Source organism: Harpia harpyja, chromosome 17, assembly GCF_026419915.1.
Source record: "Harpia harpyja isolate bHarHar1 chromosome 17, bHarHar1 primary haplotype, whole genome shotgun sequence".
Classification (NCBI taxonomy): domain Eukaryota; kingdom Metazoa; phylum Chordata; class Aves; order Accipitriformes; family Accipitridae; genus Harpia; species Harpia harpyja.
This window is the reverse complement of record NC_068956.1, coordinates 26,887,440-26,909,828: the sequence shown is the minus strand read 5'-3', so window position 1 is coordinate 26,909,828 and position 22,389 is coordinate 26,887,440. Positions and strand designations below refer to the sequence as shown.

Genomic DNA, 22,389 nt, shown 5'->3' with positions numbered 1-22,389 from the left:
TTTGATGAGTTAAAATTGTCTAGGAAATGAGCATCTATAAGACAAGCCATTGCTTTATACCAGAGGAGCAAAATCTTTATGCTGAAACTTCACCCAGTACTTTAATCATGCTCAAACAAGTCAAGATCCTCCCCCCCAAGCCCACCCCCTCTCACAACCTGTTTTTGACCCCCTATTCTTCCTCCAACTTCCATATTGTCTGTGACGGATAAATAGTTTTTGTAACTTGGTGCTCAACCAAATTAAGGAGCACGAACTGTCAAAACACGCAGCAAAATTCAGCAGAATTTTATAGTATAAACTTCTCTTCCAACCCCATTGAATAGCATCAGCTACCTTGTGACATGTCTTACAAATCTGGTTATTAAACTTCAACAAAACTTTGTCTGTTTATAAAGCCCTGACAAAACTCTTTGTTTACAAAACATGGCCCAACTAAATAGCACCTATCACATCTCTCAGTCACATCCAATCAAGCTGAACTAATATATTATTTTGTTTTACCTTTAACATCAGGGAATCTGGGGCTTCCAGTGGCGTACATCCATTTTGAGAGCCAACAAGTTCTGCTCCGTGCACTATGATCTTCTGACCAACTGTCAGCTTTCTTCTATGTAAGAAAGCTTTGAGAGGTGGATCCAGAAGAGCTCTAATCCCATACCAGCCATCAGTAACTTCAATTATTGCTGCTGCTTTTTTACTTTCCACATTCTTATTGCTACTGCTAGGAGATACAATGGTGTTTAGCGATATGATTTTAGAAATACACAGTACAAGTGTTTTACCTGCCGCATCATCTCTTTCCGTTATTTTTTTGATTGCTGATCGTTTACTCTTATCTACTTCCAAATCATACCTACAAAAAAGAATTCATGATGCTGTATTATAGCAAACAAAATCCATCACATTGTTTTTCCTTAAAAACAATTGTAGCAAACTATTGCTTAATCAATCTATATGATTAAATACCACTGTAGCAAAGCAAATGTTATCTACATTTTTGCAAATAACATGCACTACATTTTTTATACTGGTATGCATAAGTTTAACAATATAAGCATTCCAATAAACCGTAAATGCAAGGTAGAGGTGCTTATTTTATAATATTATGAACTAGAAAGCACACAGTATCACAAATTGCAACTCCAAAAACATTGCTATACACGTACCTATATTTCAACTGGAACAACACTGTTTCTGGTGTCAAACATCTGTTAGCAAATTCATGTGGAAAAGACACTTCCATGGCTGCCAATTTCCATACAATCCACCTATAGTGATTGTAAACCCAGGACTCTGTTATTAGCTTGGGATCCACACCAGGAGTATCACAGAGGGCTCTGCAGATAAATTGTTAATAAATTAACATGAAATCCACTGTAAGTTTTCACTTGTCTGTTTTTCCCTAGCATTGTATTCAGTGTATGTACGTAGGCAACATTAACAAAGGAATATTTATTACAGTGAAAACAGGAAGGTTACATTCCATAGCCTGATCTGGTTATTCTCTGAATATTAAAGTTTTGTCCTCATGCACTTTGGCAGCATGCATGTGCATACTTGCATGTGTTCCTGAAATGGAGACTTTTAACCCTAGCAGTAGCTCCAGGAGCATGCTCTGGCTGCTTCGTGCAGCTATGCACATAGCATAGAGGGTCAGAGGTGTGCTCTATTCCCTTTCAGCCCTGGAATTTCCCCTGCTTGCTTGATGAGTTCATTACAATCAATCCATCCCCCTCTACTTCACAGTTTCTAGAGTTGTGGTTTGGGTGGTTTTGTTTCTTTTTTTTAAGCATGCATGTGGACAACACATTCCAAAGGACTTTCAGTTGCTACTAAAGAACTTTCTTCTCTCCACTGAGTGACTGCTGAAATGGACTTTCATTCTGTGTTCGAGTCCAAGCTGTACCACCATGACCTGCATGAGTTGGGTGGGAAACATTTGGTTTTTCCAGCTCTCAGAGTCATTAAAGGAGGAGAGAAAGAATTAGACCAGAGAATCAAATAGCTGAGCCATTAGATTGATTAGAACACAAGTTAAGTCCTATCAAAAAGTCAATTTCCCGCTTGTCAGAAAGCCTCAAGAAGATTTTAAGGAACTGTATCTCAGTTGAATGAGGAAAAGAAACAATTTAAAAGCCAAAAAGTCATGTACAGGAAGATAAGGAGCAGGCATGACCATCAAATTAATTATTACTACATTAGAAGAGAGCAAAGCAATCTCAAGCTTTAGGAGATACTCTGTAATCTTTTGTGAATGACAATGCAATTCAGGAGTTAAAGACAGAATTCTGTTCAAGATTAAGATCCTAAATACAGATGACTAAATGAAGGCATATATATTCTAGTTGATGGAAATCCAGTTAATATACTTAAAGGGATAAAAAGACTGATTCAGCTAACCAGCCAGTAGGTATTTATTCTCAACTATATGCTTTAACATATAACAAGTCCAGAAAAGATACAGGAACTGAAGGCAACCTCTTGGGGAAAAACCTCTACAAATTGCTCGAGAGGCTATCTGGTATTCAGGGTGAGATCAACACTGCCATCCAGAGCAGGTTCTGACACCAAAACCACCGTGGTTATTCTGGGATATTTAGCAGCATGCTGGTGGTTTCTCTCTTCTGTTTCTGAAAAATGAATGTGGGGAAGGCCATATATCTGATGGCCTGACCACAGAAGCAGGAGCACATCTGAAAATTATTATTAAGACAAGCTGCCTCTGGAACAAGAAGTTAGACTGCCTAAAAAGGCCAATATTTGGCACATCTAGCCATAAGATGTTTTGTGCAAATACTTTAATACCTTTCCCATTCACAGGAAAATTGTGTTAAATTAATCAAGATTACCTCCAACATGTCTAAGCAGCAGATTGCAAATACAGTGATCCAGAGCTGGATGCATTGTTGCCAGAGATCTACTGCTTCTTGACAAAAACAACCTCAAACCTCATGTTTGCTATTAATTTGTGTAGTGGCATTGCTTGTCAGCCTAGAAATAGCAATTTCATGTGAGAAAAGAATGACCAGCACGCTTTCTAAAATGCATGCAACTCCAGAACACTGACACGTAGGCAACAGGCCCTGCACCATAACTGCACATGGATCAACATCCCAGACAGTCTTTTATGCATCTACCATAAATGCTTTGTAGGAACATACCATCTAGCAAGGTATATCCCCAAAACATTCAACAATCGTGTCACCACTGGAGGGAAATGCAGAATCAGGGATGGTATCGCTAGTAGCAAAATACTTGCCAAACGGGGAGGAAACAGACAAGTAACAAGTTAGGTCAAGTTCTGCATACTCTGCCTCTGAGTAACCACATAAATGCATATGCCTACACATCCCATAGCTGTCCATGAAACAGTTGGGACATGCGATGCCACAGGGTGCAAAATGGAACTGTGGGAGGATTAGCTCTGCCTTACAGTGTTTTGGAAAAAACCCCCAATCAATTTTAAGGACTGCTCTGAGACAAACTTGGTTTACTGTCAGAGAGACTCCAAAACTTCCAGAGCAGCATGCAGAAATTCTTAGAAGCCATTTCTAAACAAGTGAAAGACAAGACGGTGATTGGGAATGGCCAACATGGATTTACTAAGAGCAAATCATGCCTAACCAAACCAATTGATTACTGTGATGAAGTAACCGGTGCTGTGGGCAAGGGGAGGGCAGTGGATACTGCATATGTTAGCAAGGACTTTGAAAATTTCTTACAGTCTCTGTCACGAAATTGGTAAGATATGGGCTGGATAAGTAGATAAGGTGGATGGAAAATTGGCTGGACTGCTGAGCATAAAGAATTGTGATTGACTCCAGCAGGTGAGCGGTAACTAGTGGAACCTCTCAGATATCAATAGAGGGACCAATGTTGTTTAATGTCTTCATTAACAACCCAGATGATGGCATGGAACACCCTTGCAGCAAGTTTACAGATTACACCAAATTTGGGGAAGTGGTTGATAAACTGAGGGGCAGGGTTGCTATTTAGAGGTACCTGGACAGGCTGGAGAAACAAGCTGGTGGGAATCTCATTAAATTCAACAAAAGCAAAGTCTTGCACCTGCAATGGAACAACCCCCTGCAACACTAACAAGCTGGGGCTGACTGTCTGGGAAACAGCTTTGCAGAAAAGGATCCAAGGTCCTGGTGGACAAGATGAGGCAGCAATGTGTCCTTGCATCAAAGCAGCACAAAAACATCCTGGGCTGTATTAGGAGCAAAGCCAGGAAGGCAGTGCTCCTTGCCCTCTCTTCAGCAGTTGGGAGACTGCATCTGCAGTTTCTGTCCAGCTTTGGATTCACCAGGACAAAGATGCTGGTGTACTGGAGCAAACCCTGCAGAGGGCCACCAAGGTGATCCCCCTGTGCTCTCAGGGGCTAAGCACGTAACACACAAGCTAAGAGAGCTGGGTTTGACTGAATTTAAGAGAAGGCAAAGAGACCTTATTGCTGTCTACAACTACCTGACTGGAGGATTCAGAGAAGACAGGGACAGACTCTTCTCAGAAGCACACAACAGTAGGATGAGAGGCAACAATCACAAGTTGGAACATGGAAAATTCCAATTGCAGATAAGGATGGTTGTTTTGGGTTTTTTTTACACCATGAGAGTGGTCAGCTGGCACGGGCTGTCCAGAGAGGTTGTAGAATCTCTGTCCTTGGAGATGTTCAAGACTCAGCTAGACAAGTCCCTGAGTAATTAATCTAATTCGAACCATGTTGAACAGGGGCTTGGACTGGATGACTGCCAGCGGTCCCTTCCAACTTAAACTATTCTATAATTCTGTGAACTCCAGCACTGGACTGATCTTCACTGAGCAGTTGTTGGGTAGGGACACAGGACATCTCCAGTTCTCCCAAGATGAACAAATATTGTTGACACCAAAAACATTTCCCAAAGTCATGGCAATGACTTTGGCATCAAAAAAGCTTCCCAAAGTCATGTGGCAGAAGCTAACAATGATGCTGACTCACTAGCAAGAACAGAAAGCAATTCTTCTTTCATGAGGAAGTACAGATCGCAACATGGAAGTACACATCTTATACTAGTCAATTTTCCCATATTGGATTACTGGCACCAACTTCACCAACTCAAACTTTCAAAAAAAAGCAGTCCTTGAGCTTGGAACAGACCTATCTCTGTCATACTTCAGTACTGGGAAGCAAATGTTGCAAACCTCTTGAATTCTGACACTACATAGGTTGGCAATGCGTGCTTTACTACAAATACTACTCAAATACAGGTCCCTGCCTTGAATGTTTGTGTGAATGCACACCAACAGTGACACTGACTTGAAAAAAGAGCATCTCAAATTTACGAAGGAATCAGAAAATAATGGTTAAGTATTTTCTGAAGTTTTGCTGGAACAACAGTACACTGGTAGTTCCTTGTTCTGTTGCACGTGCTTTTGATGAAGTTATGATGTACAAACTTGCTTACAGTAAAACAAACCATAAGTTTTATGGAAGTGTTTAGGAGAGATGCACTCAACACATAGACTTTTTTTTCAGCTTATCTTAAAGGACCTGCAAAAGGAGGGATAGAAGGACCAGGAAGAGTGCAAGAAGCAAGGGTTGTTTGTGCAGGGTTTTTTTTTTTCTGCTTCTTACATATACTCAAAAGACAGCTTGAATGAATCATTGAGTTTTACTACTGAAGTCTTGGCTTCCTTCAAATCATATGTCAGCTTTAAAAAAATTATATTGAAAAAACATTTTCAGCCCTGTCCTGCCAAAGAAGCCCTGAGCGCCTGCCCAATCAACCTTCCTTCCCATCAAGAAACTCTAGAGCCCAACAGAAATAAATCATTTTCCGCTTGAAAAAAAAAAAAATTAAAACCTGTTAATGCTAACGTGCTGAATTAACAGAAAATAGTCTAGAAAAATATTACTATTTACACTGTTGAAGAATCCCCAGAAATTTTCTAAATAGACTTTGTATGCTTTCTTTAATGGACAGTGAAGATCACTAACAACATTAGTCTCCATTTACAATCCTACAATATCTTTATTTACAGTAACAGAGGTATACTAAAAATGCACAGTAAAAAAGTAGTCAGAGGCTTTAAAGGATTACTCTGCTGGATTTCGTCTAGGGGATAACAGAATCACTAACTAATAAATAGCATACTTGTCTCAAGTTCATAAGTAACAGTACCTGTAAAACTCCTTTTTTCCAGCTTTTCCCTCATCCGTAGGTATTAGCCATCCTCCATCAGCAAGTTGCATCCCATTTCCAGCTAATAAATACTCCTTACTGAAAAAGTCTTTCATGAGAAACTGGAAAGATTCTGCATTTGTGCTGTTAACTTGTATGCAATGTTTTGAAACACCATATGTGTAAAGCTGAAAAAAATTAGATGAAAGACAAAATAATGACAATACAGTAAGAATTCAGCTGAGAGGTTTTATATCTAATGTTATAAATTCAGGTTAAATATTTCCTTGAGGTTGAGACAGTTTTTGTCTGACCTTGTCATTTCATATGTAATCCAAGGAGAATGGAGGAATTCCCAGCAATTATTTTAGAAGAACAGCATCACAGTGTGCTTTAAAATTGTTTTAAAAAATTCAATTGGTTTTGTACCTTCACTGTACCAAAAGCAAAAGGCTTTTGATATAGACTTACCTAAGCTTAAATTTTAACTGTTATCTTAAAACAGCTCTTCATATGGGTTAAAAGTCAATAGCATCTATAATTGGTGGATTTTTTCCTTGTTTGATGCTTCTCTTGTTGGTTATAACATTACAGAGACATTTATGACCCTTTTAATTTGGAATAGTCTTAAAACTGTAGATATGCAAAGCTACTTAAAAACTGTAAGCAACTGGTATAACAGCTACTGTAAATACTTCTTTAAAAACTGAAGAATGTGTCTTTAAAAGCTACTTAAGGAACAGATCCTAGGAAAGACACACAGTAAAAAGATGCCAACATACCTCTTCTGTAGAATAAAAGCTAGGAGATTTCTCTTCTACTGCAGTTTTCAGAGAGATTCTATTTCTTGCAGATGTTTTGATGACATAAAGACTGCCTGGCTGTGAGCTAATATTTTGCCTATATTTCTTTTTAATTCTCATTTCCTGCAGATCTCTGGCACAGCGGAGGTTTGTCATCATCTTGACCATAGCTGCAAAGAAAAAAAAACCCCCAAAATGTCAAAACCTTTTTACAGTATATATCGATTTAAGATATACAGTCACACTATAAAAACAGATTCAGAGAAGCATATTTTCTAAGCCACTCTGCAGATTTTTAGAAACTGCAAGTCTAAATATTCAAAGTTTAATGCATTTAAAAAGCAGCGTTTACTGAAGGCATTTGAATAATATTGATATGAAATGAATATGAATATATTAAATCCCTGACCTAAACTTAAATCCCCGTATTTCTCATCAGACTGAACTCTATCTTCATAGAAAACTCCAAATGAACAGAAATTAACTGATGATGACTACAAAGTCCATAATCCTGAGATTTTGACCTGTAAATATGGGATCTAATTCTGCAAACATTCATGCACCTGTTCAAGTATATACAGTGAGTCCTTCTGAAAACATCCAGATAATTTGACTGTAATAGTTACAGAAATTATACACACTGCAACATTCCAGAGAGCTCAGAAGGCATAAGCCCACATGCTAAATAAAGTCTAACAGTTGAGCATTTAAACTCTGCCTCTTTGAAAATGACAGTCAGCCATTTATATGGTTAAGCCTACGATTTAATTAGAAAACAGAATGAAACAAGCTTCTGTAAAAGTGAATGAAGTATAGCAAGGTTAGTCATTAAGGTTCCTAGAATATTTTACTTAAGAGGTATATAAAATCAAATGAAACATAAGCCATCTTGTTTCTGAAGCACTGTGTGAAAACAAATTTTTTGTGTTCTTAATTAACTTTGGAGATGAGTTGCATATGCTTTATTAGAAGTGCAACATAAAATATTAGGAAAGTAATTATTTCCTAAATTTTCTGCCAAAAAAAAGAGCTTTATTTAAAAAAGAATTCTGATAGAGTATGCAAAACCCTTAAAGGTTCAATTCTGATAGTTAGTATTCACAATAGTTAAGTGATCAAAATCTGAAAATACCTAAATTGCCATTTTCTAGGTCAGTGTCTGCTGCATGCTGGATGCGAGACTGGTGATCTTGAGGTTCAGCAATATTGTGTTCAGTTGTGATCTGATTTAATTCTGTCTCTTCAGTCATATTTTTGCTGATCGGTGAGTGACATCTTTTGCTAGTGCCTTGTTCACCTGTAGAAAGTGTCAGCTTGGTTTTGAAGGGTGGAATAAAAGTTTTAGCAGTTTTGCCAGATTTGTACAAACTTCTTGTTTCTTCACTCTCTTTTGCTGAGACCTTACATGGAGTAGAAACTCCTGAAGTACCATTTGAAGACTGTCTTAGTACACAGTGCTGAAAAATGGCAGGCTTAGATTTGAATCCTTTGAAGTCTTGATCTGGTAGAGTAAGGGTAGGATTCTTGACTTCTTGTCGTTCTTTAGTAGCCCTACAGGGACAAAAACATTTAAGCGTATAGGTTTCAGCTTCCTGACAAAAATCTTTGTCAGGATTTTTATATTCATAATTTAGTAATACAACTTTCAACACTATGTCAATAAAAACCCAAAATATCAGTCTCTGACATTTTAAAAATGGAATACTTAATTTCTATCTATCAAGAAAAGACAAATACAAGTGTAAAATTTGTTTAGCATCTCAGCGGTCTACTGCAACAATGTGTGCTTTATGGTAATTTAATATGTTTATTTTGAAGTAGAATTATTAGTCTTTTATAAAGTTGGGTAGCAAATTATTACCGTTTATTTTTAAAAAGTTACAAGGGCTTGCGTGGTTTTTAGAAATTGCATTAGAAGAATTCTAAAATATATTATAAATTTCTCACCCAAAAGGTTGACAAGTTACGGGTTTTAAAGGAACATCATACATAAACTTTCTTCTGTCTTTGAAAATGCCTATAAGATAATTAGAAAAAAAGTTTGAAACAGTACATTACATGGACAGATATTTACAGCACATGTTTTTTCTATATTAATGTTATAAATATATAGAAAAGTTTCCAGAGCGGATTTAAACAGCTTTGTTGTTGTGGTTTTTTTTTTCTGCCAAGTAAATTCTTTGTTTAAAACATCTTCACACTAGTTGCAGACAGATCTAAAGGATACGTGACCACAATGCTGAACTCTCAAAAATTCCTATTTGTGAGCCTGCAAGATGTTTTTAGGCACCTGAAAAGGAAAAGTTTATCATATATTTAATTCTAGGAAGGCTCATCATTCAATTTAGAACTCTTTTAGCAACTTTTTTTTTTTTTTTTAAGGTTACAACAGAAAAGGGCACATTTGCACAAACTCCTTGCATCATTGAAGGACATGCTTATCTTGGAATTATCAACATAACTAAATCATGTCTGCCTGGAATTTAAACTCATTTGTGCTATGCCCTTAGGCTGCAAAGAGGAAGTTTCATATGAGAAGTCATAGATACAAGACATCACATGTTCTAGAAGTCAGAGACAAGACCATACTGGAGATTAGAACTGTTTTCAGTAGTTCCACCAAAGAATAACACTGTTCAGGTCCTGCTGCAGGGTAGGAAAATAGTTACATATGAAGGGTATAAATTTATTCTCTGGCAGTAACTTACAAATTTCATTTAGAACTTTAAACCATGGGGTTTAGGCTTAGAACAGATTTAGGACAGCATTCAGGAACCAATATACTGGTTAAACCAATGTACTTGATGAATCCTGCTACTAAATTCTAGGTGAAGCATGCAGTGCTTAGAAGGAACAAGTTCCTTAAAGAACACAGTTTATCCCGTAACCAAAAGCCATAGCCAAAATCACATTATCCTAATACCCTAATCAATAACTAGCTTCACATAAAGCATCAACTCATGCTTTAAAACCTTAATTTCACTTTCATAAGCCTTCATATTACTGGTTTGAAATATTAAAAGCAACTGTAACATAGACACCTATCAGTAAGTATATTCTTCACAAATTACTACATGATGAAATTACCAGTACCTTCTAATTTTCCTGTAGATACAGTTTTTAACTGAGAAATTACAGATCAATAAAACATATTCTTCCTACTGAGACTAGAATTTGTGAGATTTAGGATTGTAAGAAACTGGATAAATTCCTACAGAGCTGGAAATTAAACCAGAGTTCTTGCAGATGTAGTACATTGTAATATATTTAGATTCTACACAATAAGGCATACCATTAATCATGTGATTTCAAGTCAGCAGAGACATTACCATAGCAGCTTCCCTGAATTTCCATGACTGTATTGACAAAAGAAGCAGTTAAGCAATCTTATTATGTGAGTTTACTGGCAATTTAAGAATTCTAAAGATAACAACCAACGTCAGATTACTGCTTAGAACACAAAAAGACTGAAATTACCATCAGGGGTGCTTTTCAAAACTTTCAAAGATCTGGGGCGATTCTCTGTTTTGTTAAATTCAAGCAGTAGCTGTCTTTTAATTGGAGGTTCCCCTAGGATAAAAACACAGATTTTTAAAAGTGATGTTCCTTTTAAGTTCAGTTTCTTACTAATACTGTATGACTTAATTATAATTTCTAAATAAAACATTCAAGAAGTCAGAGCAAGCAGAAGTACCAAGTTTTCAGATCACATGTCTGTATTAAATGGCCTTTTGGAACACAGAGCTACCTCACCACAATTTGCAAGTTTCTTACATACAGACTGAGTGTATATTGTGTTACCAAGAATGATTTCAAGATTCCATATAATGAAGTCTGTTGCAGAATCTTTTGTGGTCAGTAGGTCTGTTCCATCCAAATCAAAATTTGTGAGCCTTAAGTTACCAAACATACTCAAGACAGTCTGCCTCAGAAAGTGCACCGCAGTAGACTGCAGCAGCACAGCTCACTTGCATCTTTTTTTGTACTTTCAGTTATCAAAGAGTCCCTACAGAACGCTAAAAAAGCGTGTAACACATCCTTTACAGAAGCTGCAACTAAGGGTATGGTTTAACTGTGGCACAGCCGTTTCAAGGTGAACTGATAGAATGCTATCTGCCTTTTCACACCTACCCAGACCTTCCTGCACTAGCCTGCCTGACCTTTATACCTGAACTTGTGCAGTTAGGCAGCAACTCTGTTGCAATCTACCCTTCCCTAAATAGTTTTCAGCTAGCCCAGGTCCCTGAACACCTCTGGGTGATTGTGCAAGCATGAAGTACCAACACTTCAGCCCTAAGACAGATCAGTTTTAGATGGCAAGAAACTACGCCCAACAACTATTTTTCATATCAGACTAGCAATCTCAACACAAGTGAAACCTTGTCCTCACATACAAGGCACAAAAAGGTGAAAACGGAAATACTACTACTCATTTTTCAATGAAAAAACACTAGATCTGTACAGAGGAAAAAAAAAAGTCTGCTCAGAGAAGAAAGGAGCAGTAGCTTGCTTCCATAACTTTATGATAAAACAGCAAAACCTGCACACCTTCAAAATTAGTAATCACAAGTTTAGCTTGTACTATGCATTTAAGGCTGGAAAGAGTGGCTAACTATTGCCTGCAGCAAGAATTTTTGTCATTGACACCTAGAGAAAGAACTTCAACTTCTATATGACCTAAAAATCAATGTGACATGCAAAAAACCCTCAAACAACCCACTGTGAAGAAATAGGGAGTTGAACATATATAAGATAAAGACCTACCGAGTGAGTTTTCTTCTTCAAAGTGCCTCTTCCCGACGGTCTTATTTTGAAAGTTTCTATCCAGTCTGCCACTGAAGGACTGTGCAGCATTCATTTGCACTCCAGAATCAGAAAGATCATCTTCCATAAAAGCTCTTGCACTTTCTACAGCCTCCACTTCCAAGTAATTTTTTGGAGTTTGGAGAAGATTAATATTCATTTCTGCTTTAGCAGTAGCACTACATGAAATTGCTTCAGACTCTGTTTTCATCTCCAGATTCAGCTGCCCTTTTCTGAAAGACCTAGTCTTGTCTTGCTGAAAGCTATTTTTAAGTGATGTTAACTGCTTGTTTTTCTTACTACGTGGTATATACTCAGGCATTTTGACAAGGCGAGTGCTTGGAAAAGACTTCATTTCCTCAGGGTAGATGCTTTTTAAGTCTAAGTCTTCATTGTAGCTTTTTTCAGTTTTGGATTCTGAGATCACTTTATCAGTTAAAGATTTTACATGTTGACGACTCTCTTTAGAACTAAGTTGATCCGCAATGCAAAGGCCACTGCTCAAAAAGTCATCAGATTCTTTTAAAATTGCCTTTGCTTTTTGATAGGCATTTTTAGAGACCGTTACCTGCTTTCCACTTGCGGTGCTGAACCCAAAAGCAGGATCTGAAATCAATTCAGTGCTGGCATTTTCTTCCCCTTTTGGTAACACTATCTGCATTTTCCTAGGAACTACTTCACTGCGCATTTCAGACTTTTCAACATCTGGCTCAACTAAAAATGCTTCTTGTACATGCGATGAATTATTACCTTCCATTTCAGAAAAGAGTTGTCTAGCTTTCCTGAGTGACTCTTCTGATAGTTGTACAGGTTTACCACTTGCTGTACTAAAAAATCCAAGATTGCTTGTAGAAGAATGTGACTGCTTTATCCGCTTATCTGGAACAGGCAAGTGCTCTAAATGCTTAATATTCTGTTCAAAGCATCGCCTCTGAGAATTTGAAACAGACTTTGCATCTGCAAATGTGTTTGCATCTTCGTGACTGTTTTCACTAGCACTTGCATTTACTTTAATAAAATGGGATGCGGCTGAATTAATCTCTTCGCTTCTTGTAGCATTTAAAAACTTAGTGGGATTAGGACACTCAGCATGAATGAAGGAAGATGAATTTCCAGCAATTTCTCTTTGATTAGTTCTTGAATTATTCTCAATTTTATATTTTACAGATCCACTGTAGTCTTCTTGAAACATTTGTCTGACTCTTGCTAATGCGCTTTCTGAAACAGAAACTGCTTTACCTTTTGCTGTACTAAACACAAGTGCTTTCAGATCACACTTTTGATTTTCAACATTAAGTGTTGTTTCTTTTAACCTGGTTAAATTAGTTTCATCTTCAGGAAGACTGACTAGTGACTGGTTTTGGCAAGCATTAACTATGGTGTCTGTGAAGCAGTTTGTATCAGCACAAGGTTCATTTAAGTGTTCTAAGTCAAATTCCTTACTATCACAGTTCAAATAAGAAGAGCTACTTTTTGAAGTTAAGAGAAGGGATTGATTAGATTTATTGTTACTATCCTCAACATATAAAGTATTCTTTGTATCTCCAGGCACAGAATTATCTTCAAGGTCATTTGATACCTTCATTAAATGCAGAGATGCAGCAGAGTGCACAGGAAAATCACGCATGTTTTCTGAATCATCCCTCTTTTTTGGCGAATATTCCATCTCTCTCTCTCCAGACAGTTCTCCATCTTCAGACAAACGAGTTCTACTTAAAGCATCACTCTGCTCTCTGGGAAGGGACTCCAAATCTGACTTTCCAGGTCTGACATCAGCTTTTTTATGTGCATATGGAGTTACCAAACTTCTTTCACAATCTCCACCTAGATTAACAAATGTATCTACTTTAACAGTGTCAAGAATCACACTGTGTTTAATGGGACTGCTTTCTACTGCCTGCTTAAACTGATCTCCAGGTTCTTCAGGAACAAGTTTTTTATTAAAATTAAGTTTTTCTGGATCACATTGAGCAATGCTTTCAATAAATATATCACAGTCTTTGATGCAGTTTTTACCACATTTCCCCCTTTTTGTGGAGTTCTCAAAATTGTCATTACGTTCCTTTCCTACATCAACATTTTCTGCAAAAAAACGTTCAGCTTTAGCCAAAAATCCATCAGCAATTGTTATTTTCTTGCCACTAGCAGTATGAAAACCAGTCAGATAACTCCCTTTCACTTCATTTTTTTTAACATCCACTTCTTGCTCAAAAGGTATTTGATGAGGATAGTAAGAACCTATTTTCATTCTGCTTTCATTCACTAACAGGTTGTTATCATGGGTGACGTCTTCTCCTTCCATATTTTTACGATTTCTCTTTTGTTTATCAGAGCTCTCCAAAACATTTACATCTCTCTCTTCACATTGTACATTGAGCAAGTGTAGAGAATGATCCAAAGCTGCATCAGAAATGGATACATCACCACCAGCTAGAGTTCGACATTTTTGTGACAAGTGTTCATTTTCCTTTCTGTCTTCTCCTTTCTGATTAGGAAACAGGTTTTCCATTTCATCTGATATACTTAAACTATGTTCTTCTGCAGTTGTAACAGCATCTCCTACACATGTTATATCTACTGAGTCTTCTTGCAAACTACCTTCAACTTGGCAATCTCCTTGATTCAAAAACTGTTTGGAAGTTCTATGATTCTGGTTATGTTTTTTAGTGGATGATAGACTGTTGATGATAGTGTTAGTACTACTGAAATTAACATTTTCGTTATCATTTATTGATCGTTTTGTTTGATTTTCCACATCTTCCTTGAATGGTGTACTAACATTTCCCTCATTTTTTTGCTGTGCATGGTGGGAAATGGCACCTATGCTTTTGAAGTCTGAAACGCAAACTGTTTTTCCGTTGTTTTCTTTTGTCAGGCATCTGACAAATTTACAGTTAGAAGACATATGCCCATTTGAATTGCAGCATCTAGTACCAGTTTCAGAAGATTTAAAAAAATAATCATCATCATCCAAGTCCCTGAATAGCTCTGCAGATCTGGTCAAAGCCTCCTTAGAAATATTTATTTTTTTACCTCCAGCTGAAGTAAAACCTACAAAATTAGAAAAGCTGTCTTGTTTAGCTACTGGAAAGCTTCCATCAGATATTCTACTTTCATTTCTGTCTAAGTTAGTAAAAGTAACCTTTTTATCATTTTTATGGAAGACCACCGTGTTTTCATTTTTGTATTCCACCATTTTAGAGTCTTCATTTATGTCTTTCTGCTTAGTACAATACCTGTCATTTTTCACTCGATTTTCAGATTTAAAAGTGCTACAAAAATCAGCATCTTTCCTTGTCTCAGAAATATTTTCCACATTTGTTGTTCCACGTGTTTCTACAGTTCCCAACTGTTGAAAGGCCTGACTTTGTATCATGTTACTTTGCTTTCTAAACTGTGTAAATTCAAACTGACTACCTGTTTCTTCCAGGATACTAGAAAGCTCAGCAATTTCAGCTTCTTGGCTTGCTGTCAAAGTTTGATTTGTTTCTTGCAAGGATTGTTGACTTCTAGGAAAGCTTTTACACAAGCCAACTTTTTGTGGAATAAACTGTGTATGCCTGGGCTCGAGAAAACTTGGCTGTGAATCTAAAGAACAAGAAAAATTACTGCCTAACTTGCTTTCTGGATCTGAGAAAAATGTATTCTCCTTTTTAACTTGATTTGAAAAGTTTCCAACTCTTTCTGTGGAAGAGGCTTTGAAGTATTCATTTTCAATATCTTTGAACAGCATTCTGCCTTTTGCTACGCTGACTTCAGAGAATTTAATCTGCTTATTGGAAGCAGTCTGAAAGCCACCAAAGCCCATATCCAAACTGCATGCATTAAGATTTCCTGATGATTTCCCTTTATACCTCAGGTTCTCCTTTGACTTTGTGCCAGAATTCATAGGTGCTACTTGTTTATCTTCTCCAGAAATAACTTCATTTAAAGAATTATCATCTATACAATCTAACAATTCTTTAGCAATCTCTACAGCTACATTATTGCAAGCAGCTACTTGAGGGTTTTCACTGTTTTCAGTTGACTTTGGCTCTCGATTGTCAGCTATTACTTCTGAAAAGGCAGCTACATCTGTTTTCTCCCCTTGTTTTAATCCAGTACAGTAATTTTCTGAGCGGTTAATTCCCAAAAGTCCAAGTACTTCTCCAGAGTCAACTACTGACCACTGGTCTGTAGCGTACCTTTTGTCAGTTGATATTTTATTGCAACAATCACTACTGACTCCATTTATGCCTAAGTTGACCTGACTCAAAGTATTATTGAAACCACCATTTGTCACAGACGTAGTGTCATGGTGCATATCAATCAAGTGTTCATTATCCCTAGGAGAAGACCACACAAGCTGTTCTTTAAGGCTCTGAGGTACAGTAGCTCCATCATTCGCATTAGCACTCGTATACTTGTCTTCTTTGCCTTTCTCTAAGCGACAGCCTTTAGGGAGCAATCTGGAACGCTTTCTTGCCATTAGGCATGCTGAAGTTAGAGCTTTACGTTTTATATTTGAAATTATTTCAGTATTTAAAGAATCTGTTGTGTCTTCTTTCTGTGTATTAGATACTTCTAAGCATTTTAATGATGCAGCAGGTTGATCCTCTCTTGCATTTTCCCCCAAGACTCTCAGGTCTTGTTGCTTCAGCCTATCGCTGAAAGAATCATCAGATGAGTTATCCATTATATCCATTTTTAAAGTACAAGTGCTGAAATTATTTTCCTTGATATTCGATTGCAAATGCTTTCTCTCAGCAAGAAGCAAGCAGTCTACAAGAGAAGACATTAAAGAAAAACACATGTTAATAAAGTAGTTCTTATTTATTCAAACAAGTGCAAATTCAGATTTTCATAAAATTAATTCCTTGTGTCTTAACATAAGGAATTTTTTTTTAACTTTAAAGAGAAGTACTTCAATTCCTAATATTAAGTAATTCTTCTAGCAAGAACAGCAGCTTTTAAAAATAGGAGTATGTGGTTGCTTTCATTATATAGTTTGTTTTTTGAAATATTTTGTGCTTCTGGAAGAAATAGATGTACAGTCTTAAACCCCCTAATTTTAGAAAAATAATAATACAACTTTACCATTCTTTATGATCTCTGAGAATTTATCAACTCAGACAGGATGGCACTTGACACTATGAATGTCTAAACAGCATTGACAAAGATAATTAAGTTTGTCAATTAGAATAATGGTTCAAGGTGGAAGTTTCTACTCCAGAAACTACTCTAAGACTAAAACTGTAAGTTAGCACCAGATTATTTGAAAATAATGCTATTCTGTCACTATTATTATAACAGACCAATTCAGTATCTCGATTCCCAGACTCGTCAGTTGCAGAGCTACTTTACCACAAACACAAGATTTTACACAATTTTATCTGAAATATTTACATAAAAGGTTCTTAATAAATAAATACAGAATCCTCCACAAATGATGAAAAGCTTAATAATATACCTTGCTCATCAACACTGGCCACACGACAACCTTTAAATTCACACGAATCCGAATCCAGATGTGGTAATACAGGATGAATAGGTGATTCAGAGGTTAATTCTTTCTGCATTTTTTCTTCTTGATACAGCAAAGTATTATTTATCATATAAATAAATCTCCTGGATCTCTTTCTCAAGCTGGATAACACATTTAAGTTTTTAAAGCCAGACTTTGTAATAGTATTGTCACTATTTGTTAAATGTAGGTCATTGCAATTATCTGGAGATGCAGCACTACACACAAGTGGGTGAGACAGAACATCAGTTATGACAGATCTAGAAGTTGCTTTTAAATGCTTGGAAAAGCTGCCATTATAGACTACAGAATACTCTGTGACATTTGTACTTTCAATTAAAAAAGAATTACAGTTTAAGAAGCTCATTTTGGAAACCTTCTCAGCTGCACATCCTTTTACTAACTTTGGATCTTGAACACTCAGAGACACAGATTTTACTGGAGTTACTTCCGATGTCAGGTTGTTTTCAGTGTTTTTCACTTCATAGCACTTTTCTGACAAATTGACACTCAACAGCTTTTGTGCTTTTATCAGTCCCGAAGTATTCAGTAAAGATGTTTCCACAGCATCATCTTTGGTCATTAGTACTGAATTGTCTTCTAGATTTCTCTCTCTACATAAGTCAGAGGGTAGAGAGTTACATATAGACATTTCCAAGTGAGTTACATCAAGATCAGATAAGTTCAGTTGAGACCACTGGCTTGATGAAGATTGCACATCTTCTTTCACAGGCTTCTCATTCTCAGATGACTTGTGTGTTCTATAACCTTGCACATCTCCTGTGATCCTAAGTGACTCCAGTTCCATTTTGTGTCCAATTAAACAGCCGTCTTTACCATACCCTGTATCTTCATCTGTGTTTTGGAGTAAAGAATCCTTCATTTCAATAGAGTGGCTTTTTTCAGTCCAGCTAGTTGTTTTCACTTCCTGTGAAATGCCAGTCTTTCTTCTGATGAACTGCTCAGAAGGAACATACCCCTTTCCTTGTGCTTTATCTGTGTTTATTTCACATTTCTCTACTGCATCCAGAGCACATGGCATCAGCAGAAGAGGTCCACTGGACTTAGCAGGCATGTTGAATGTATCCTCAAAGCTATTCATCTCACCAAATAAGCCATCTAACATCTCTGACTCTAAATAATTTAGAGAAGATGGGAAGAAGAAAAGAAGTAAAAAATTAAGTTTTAGGAAACAACTTAGGAATAACATAGTGTTTTTATAATATAGCTTTAAATTTTATGGCAATTACCTTTACTCAGGAGTGAGTTTGGAAAGATAGATCTACATGTCTTTAAAGTAGCTTACTCTCCAACAGCAGCTGTTGGAGGAAACAGGAAGCAAAGGACATACATGCAGAAGCCCTGGCCTCCTGAGACTATGGTCGTTGAGCAGGGATGAAACCTAGCTGTCTCAAAAGATTTTTTTTTTTTTTTTCTACAGATAGGAGAATGAGTAGTAAGTTTTACAAGATAAACATTTAGAATTTTTCCACGAAAATTTATACCAAATGGTAGGCACCAAACACCTTAAGAAGCTGCCTATTTTTGTCTATAACTGGGACCTAAGCAAACTGTTATTTAAGGATTAATTTATTAAACTGCCTTTTGCTTTGCTACAGAATAGTATAGTATCTAGAAAGATTTAGAAAAGATACTCAATTTTTTAATTGATTAGGAAGTTTTTAAGAAGTTCCACATGATTGGCACAAATATTAGAAAAATAATGAGAATTTTTTGTGTATGGAAATATGCAGTGGGGGAAAATAACCTGAACTCTACTTTGTAGACAATCTTAAAAGTTTATACATACCAAATAAAACCATTATCTTCTCAAATGTATGAAACTAGACTGACCTATCAAAATATCTCATGTTCAAAAAGATAGGTAGGTTTTATTTTGAGAGTACTTTTTAAGGCTTTTTCATATCAAAGAAATTGTAATGAATTACCTAGAAAACATCCTCGTCCTCTGGTTTCCTTGGGCACATAACCAATAGCTTAACTTTTTCCATGAGCCTTTCTTAGGTACAATTTCTATAATTTAGAGCTATTTTCCCTATTAGAACTTTTAAATAACCTAGTGTCCAAAAGATTTTTCCATTTGTAAGTCCATAGAACATTTCCCAATACTTGGCCACACACATCCAACTATTCGTAATAATTAAGGGTTCATGCCCACACTGTAGGCATAAAACCACCTCTCCCATCACATCTCTTGAACAGTTACTCATTCTCTTTACTTTCTATTTTTTGCCTGAGTGGCAGAAGGTATCACTAAACAAGATCTCAAAAAGAAGAAAATAACACTACAGATTGAGTGTACAGGTTCTTTTCCCTTATTGAAGGGCATTCCTCTGGAGTAACTTCTGTGTCCACATCCTTTCATCCTCTAATAATTTGTCAACAGAGCTTTCTAAAAAGACACAGTTGTATTTCTTTTTACTTAAACAGGAGCCATTACCTTTAATCAAAAAAGAAAACCAGGAGTACCTGAAAGATTGTAGAGATACTGGTTGTACGCTGAATACTGAATAACCCGATGCTGGGGTGGGGGAATATAAAAAAAAAAACAGGGAAGTTCCTTTTGACTTCTAAACTCACTGGAAGGTCAGGGAAATGACAACCCCAAGAATAAGGACTGAACAACAGAATTCTCCTGTTTTCCCAGTAAGTTCCCTAACTAGACAATAACTACTTAATTTGTTTTCTCAGAGGCTCTCCTTCTGGGTAAATAATACAATACACAGGAAAAAAAAGAGGTTTAACATTAGATGTTTCTGCTCTGGAGTCATATATTGACTGATTGTTAGAACATATTGCCAAATTTCAGGTTGCAATCCTTATAAGCAAAGAGTATTGAACCCATTTCTCTGACATCATGAATAGTTCTAGACACTGAGGTTAAAGATGAACCATTTACTCTGATCAGGGTTATAAAGGGACTGAATTACATCATTTTGTTTTAGGAATTAAAGAGTTTAAATATTAAGTTTTGGGCAACAGGCCAGGGTAAAATATCTAAAATGTTACAGAATTCCATGTTTCCCATTAGTTTTTCAATTTAAATAGCTTCCCAGTCAATATGCTGATTACGATATATTTGGAGAATCATAACTCTGAATCCAGGTTATATACCTACAGCACAGCTGTGAGTTCTGCTACAAGGGCCAGCTGCCTAAATCTTAGTGTTACAATGACCAGGCTTAGACTTACTTAAACTAGGCATATGAACCTTAGGATAATTAATGATTGGGTTATAAATGAACATGCTTAACAACTATATGCAAATTTAGCTCCTTTTGGGGAATTCCAAAGCGTTAATACATGACAGTACACATCCTGCAGTCCATGGTTACACTAAATGTAAAACAGTTAAAAAGTTTTCCTCTTCCCCCCAATTATTATAAGTAAAACTCAAAAAAATCCAGGGGAAAAAAAAAAATCTTTGAAATATTTGGTAGTTCTTGTACTTTGGACTGAGTGCATATATTCAGTCTCACTGTTAAGGACACAACTTGCACAATATAAAGAATCTCTTCATATCCTTAAAATCAAGTATTCAAAGCAGTATTATGATCTCTCTCATTTTCTTACATACAAAATATATACCTAATAAAACTGATTGCCTTTCATGATCATACAACACTACTCCAGAGAAAACCAACACTTGAAAGATACAAACGTGGAGGTTTGAGCTATCCTTTTCACATTGCATCTTCAAGTGCCAAGTTAACTATTATAAAAAAGGGAAGACAGAGGGGGAAAAAAAAAAAAAATAAAGAGAGACACCTTTGCAAAAGTCATTTTGTACTTTAAAAGAAATGGGTTTCTTCCTCTTATTTTTACTCATAGACATTGTTTTAACTAACCTTCTCTACTGTGGTATGGGATGTAATAAACCATTTTGGAACACAGAACAGGACATTAATGTGTCCTTAATTTCTGAAAGTATTTTACTGACTACAGATTACTCAAATATGTTTGTTACCAACTACATTGTTCTCAGCATGTTTGAACCTACAATATAAAAATAGCAGATTATATCATTCTGCAAACAACAATGGTCCCTGACCCCAGCATTCTCAGCCCCCCCCCCCCCCATCAAATTCTAAACTGATGCTTTCACAATTCCTACATGTACGACCAAAGAATATTTTTAGGGCAGTCCATTCAATTCGGAGTCATACAATCCTAAGGATATATCGTCCTGTCTAGCCTGTGTCAATCTCTACAGCACCCTTTTACACCCACACATGCTGAACAAATATCTGTTAATATTCCTCCCTTCTGCCATCATTTCTCAACAAAATTCAAAAAGCTCACACTGAAATGTACATTTTCACTTGTTCACTAACATGACCTAAGAACATAGAATGAAAACATTTTATTCCCTTGGCTGAGTATTTTCTGCATACATTTAAAAAAAATCATTTCTTTTTCCTAAAGGGTTTGTGACGTTTTGAACTACTAATAGATGAAGTAAATGAAGAAAGGATATAGCAAGATTAAAAAACAAGCTCACCACAGAATAATGAGTATTGGGGTGAAACTTCATGATAAAGCTAAACCTATTCAATAGCCAGAAGTAGTAGTCTTGCTCCCCCTTCAGCCTGTACCATTTTCTCTCTCAGCTGTCCCATACAGTCTCATGCCTTCACTAACACCAGTACTAATCTGGTTGTCATCCAGTGGCATGGTAACCTGATTTAATTCACTAACTCAGCAGAAACTGATTCCCTTTTTTAAGGCTAGATTAGTTTTACAAAGTCGAATCAATTCAGGAAGTGGGAGTAGACAGCTGTCAGAGGAAATAAGCCATAGGATCAGCTCAAGACATACAATGTAACTTTAGCCTCAGTCTTGATCCACAGTATACTCAGTAGTAAAGTATCAACACATACCAGAATCTTTGATGTCATCTTCAGCATTTAGCTTTACTGTCTCTGGTATGGACAGCATGCTTGTATAACTTGTCCCAGGACATTTATCATGGCTGGAAAAAAAGTTGTGCAAAACCTGTAAACCAAAGACATAAGCTGTTATAGATATTACATATCAGTAAGTGTCACTTTAACAGTAAAGCAAGCAACTCTAAACATTTACTGCAATATCT

General features: G+C 36.5%; 1 protein-coding gene across 4 annotated transcripts in view; it reads right to left on the bottom strand.

The window, feature by feature from the left end:
- BRCA2 (BRCA2 DNA repair associated) overlaps window positions 1-22,389 on the bottom strand; it is a 40,648-nt gene that overhangs the window by 10,149 nt on the left and 8,110 nt on the right. For 3 of the 4 annotated variants that reach the window (XM_052812208.1, XM_052812210.1, XM_052812207.1), the window contains 10 exons: window positions 22,178-22,292; window positions 17,223-18,410; window positions 11,735-16,534; window positions 10,448-10,540; window positions 8,918-8,987; window positions 8,103-8,521; window positions 6,950-7,140; window positions 6,168-6,355; window positions 1,170-1,340; window positions 505-856 (listed from right to left, as the gene is read on the bottom strand). In XM_052812208.1, the coding sequence (XP_052668168.1) occupies window positions 505-856; window positions 1,170-1,340; window positions 6,168-6,355; window positions 6,950-7,140; window positions 8,103-8,521; window positions 8,918-8,987; window positions 10,448-10,540; window positions 11,735-16,534; window positions 17,223-18,410; window positions 22,178-22,292 (7,587 nt within the window). The remainder of the gene's footprint in view (window positions 1-504; window positions 857-1,169; window positions 1,341-6,167; window positions 6,356-6,949; window positions 7,141-8,102; window positions 8,522-8,917; window positions 8,988-10,447; window positions 10,541-11,734; window positions 16,535-17,222; window positions 18,411-22,177; window positions 22,293-22,389) is intronic. The other variant, XM_052812209.1, reaches the window with a different exon arrangement.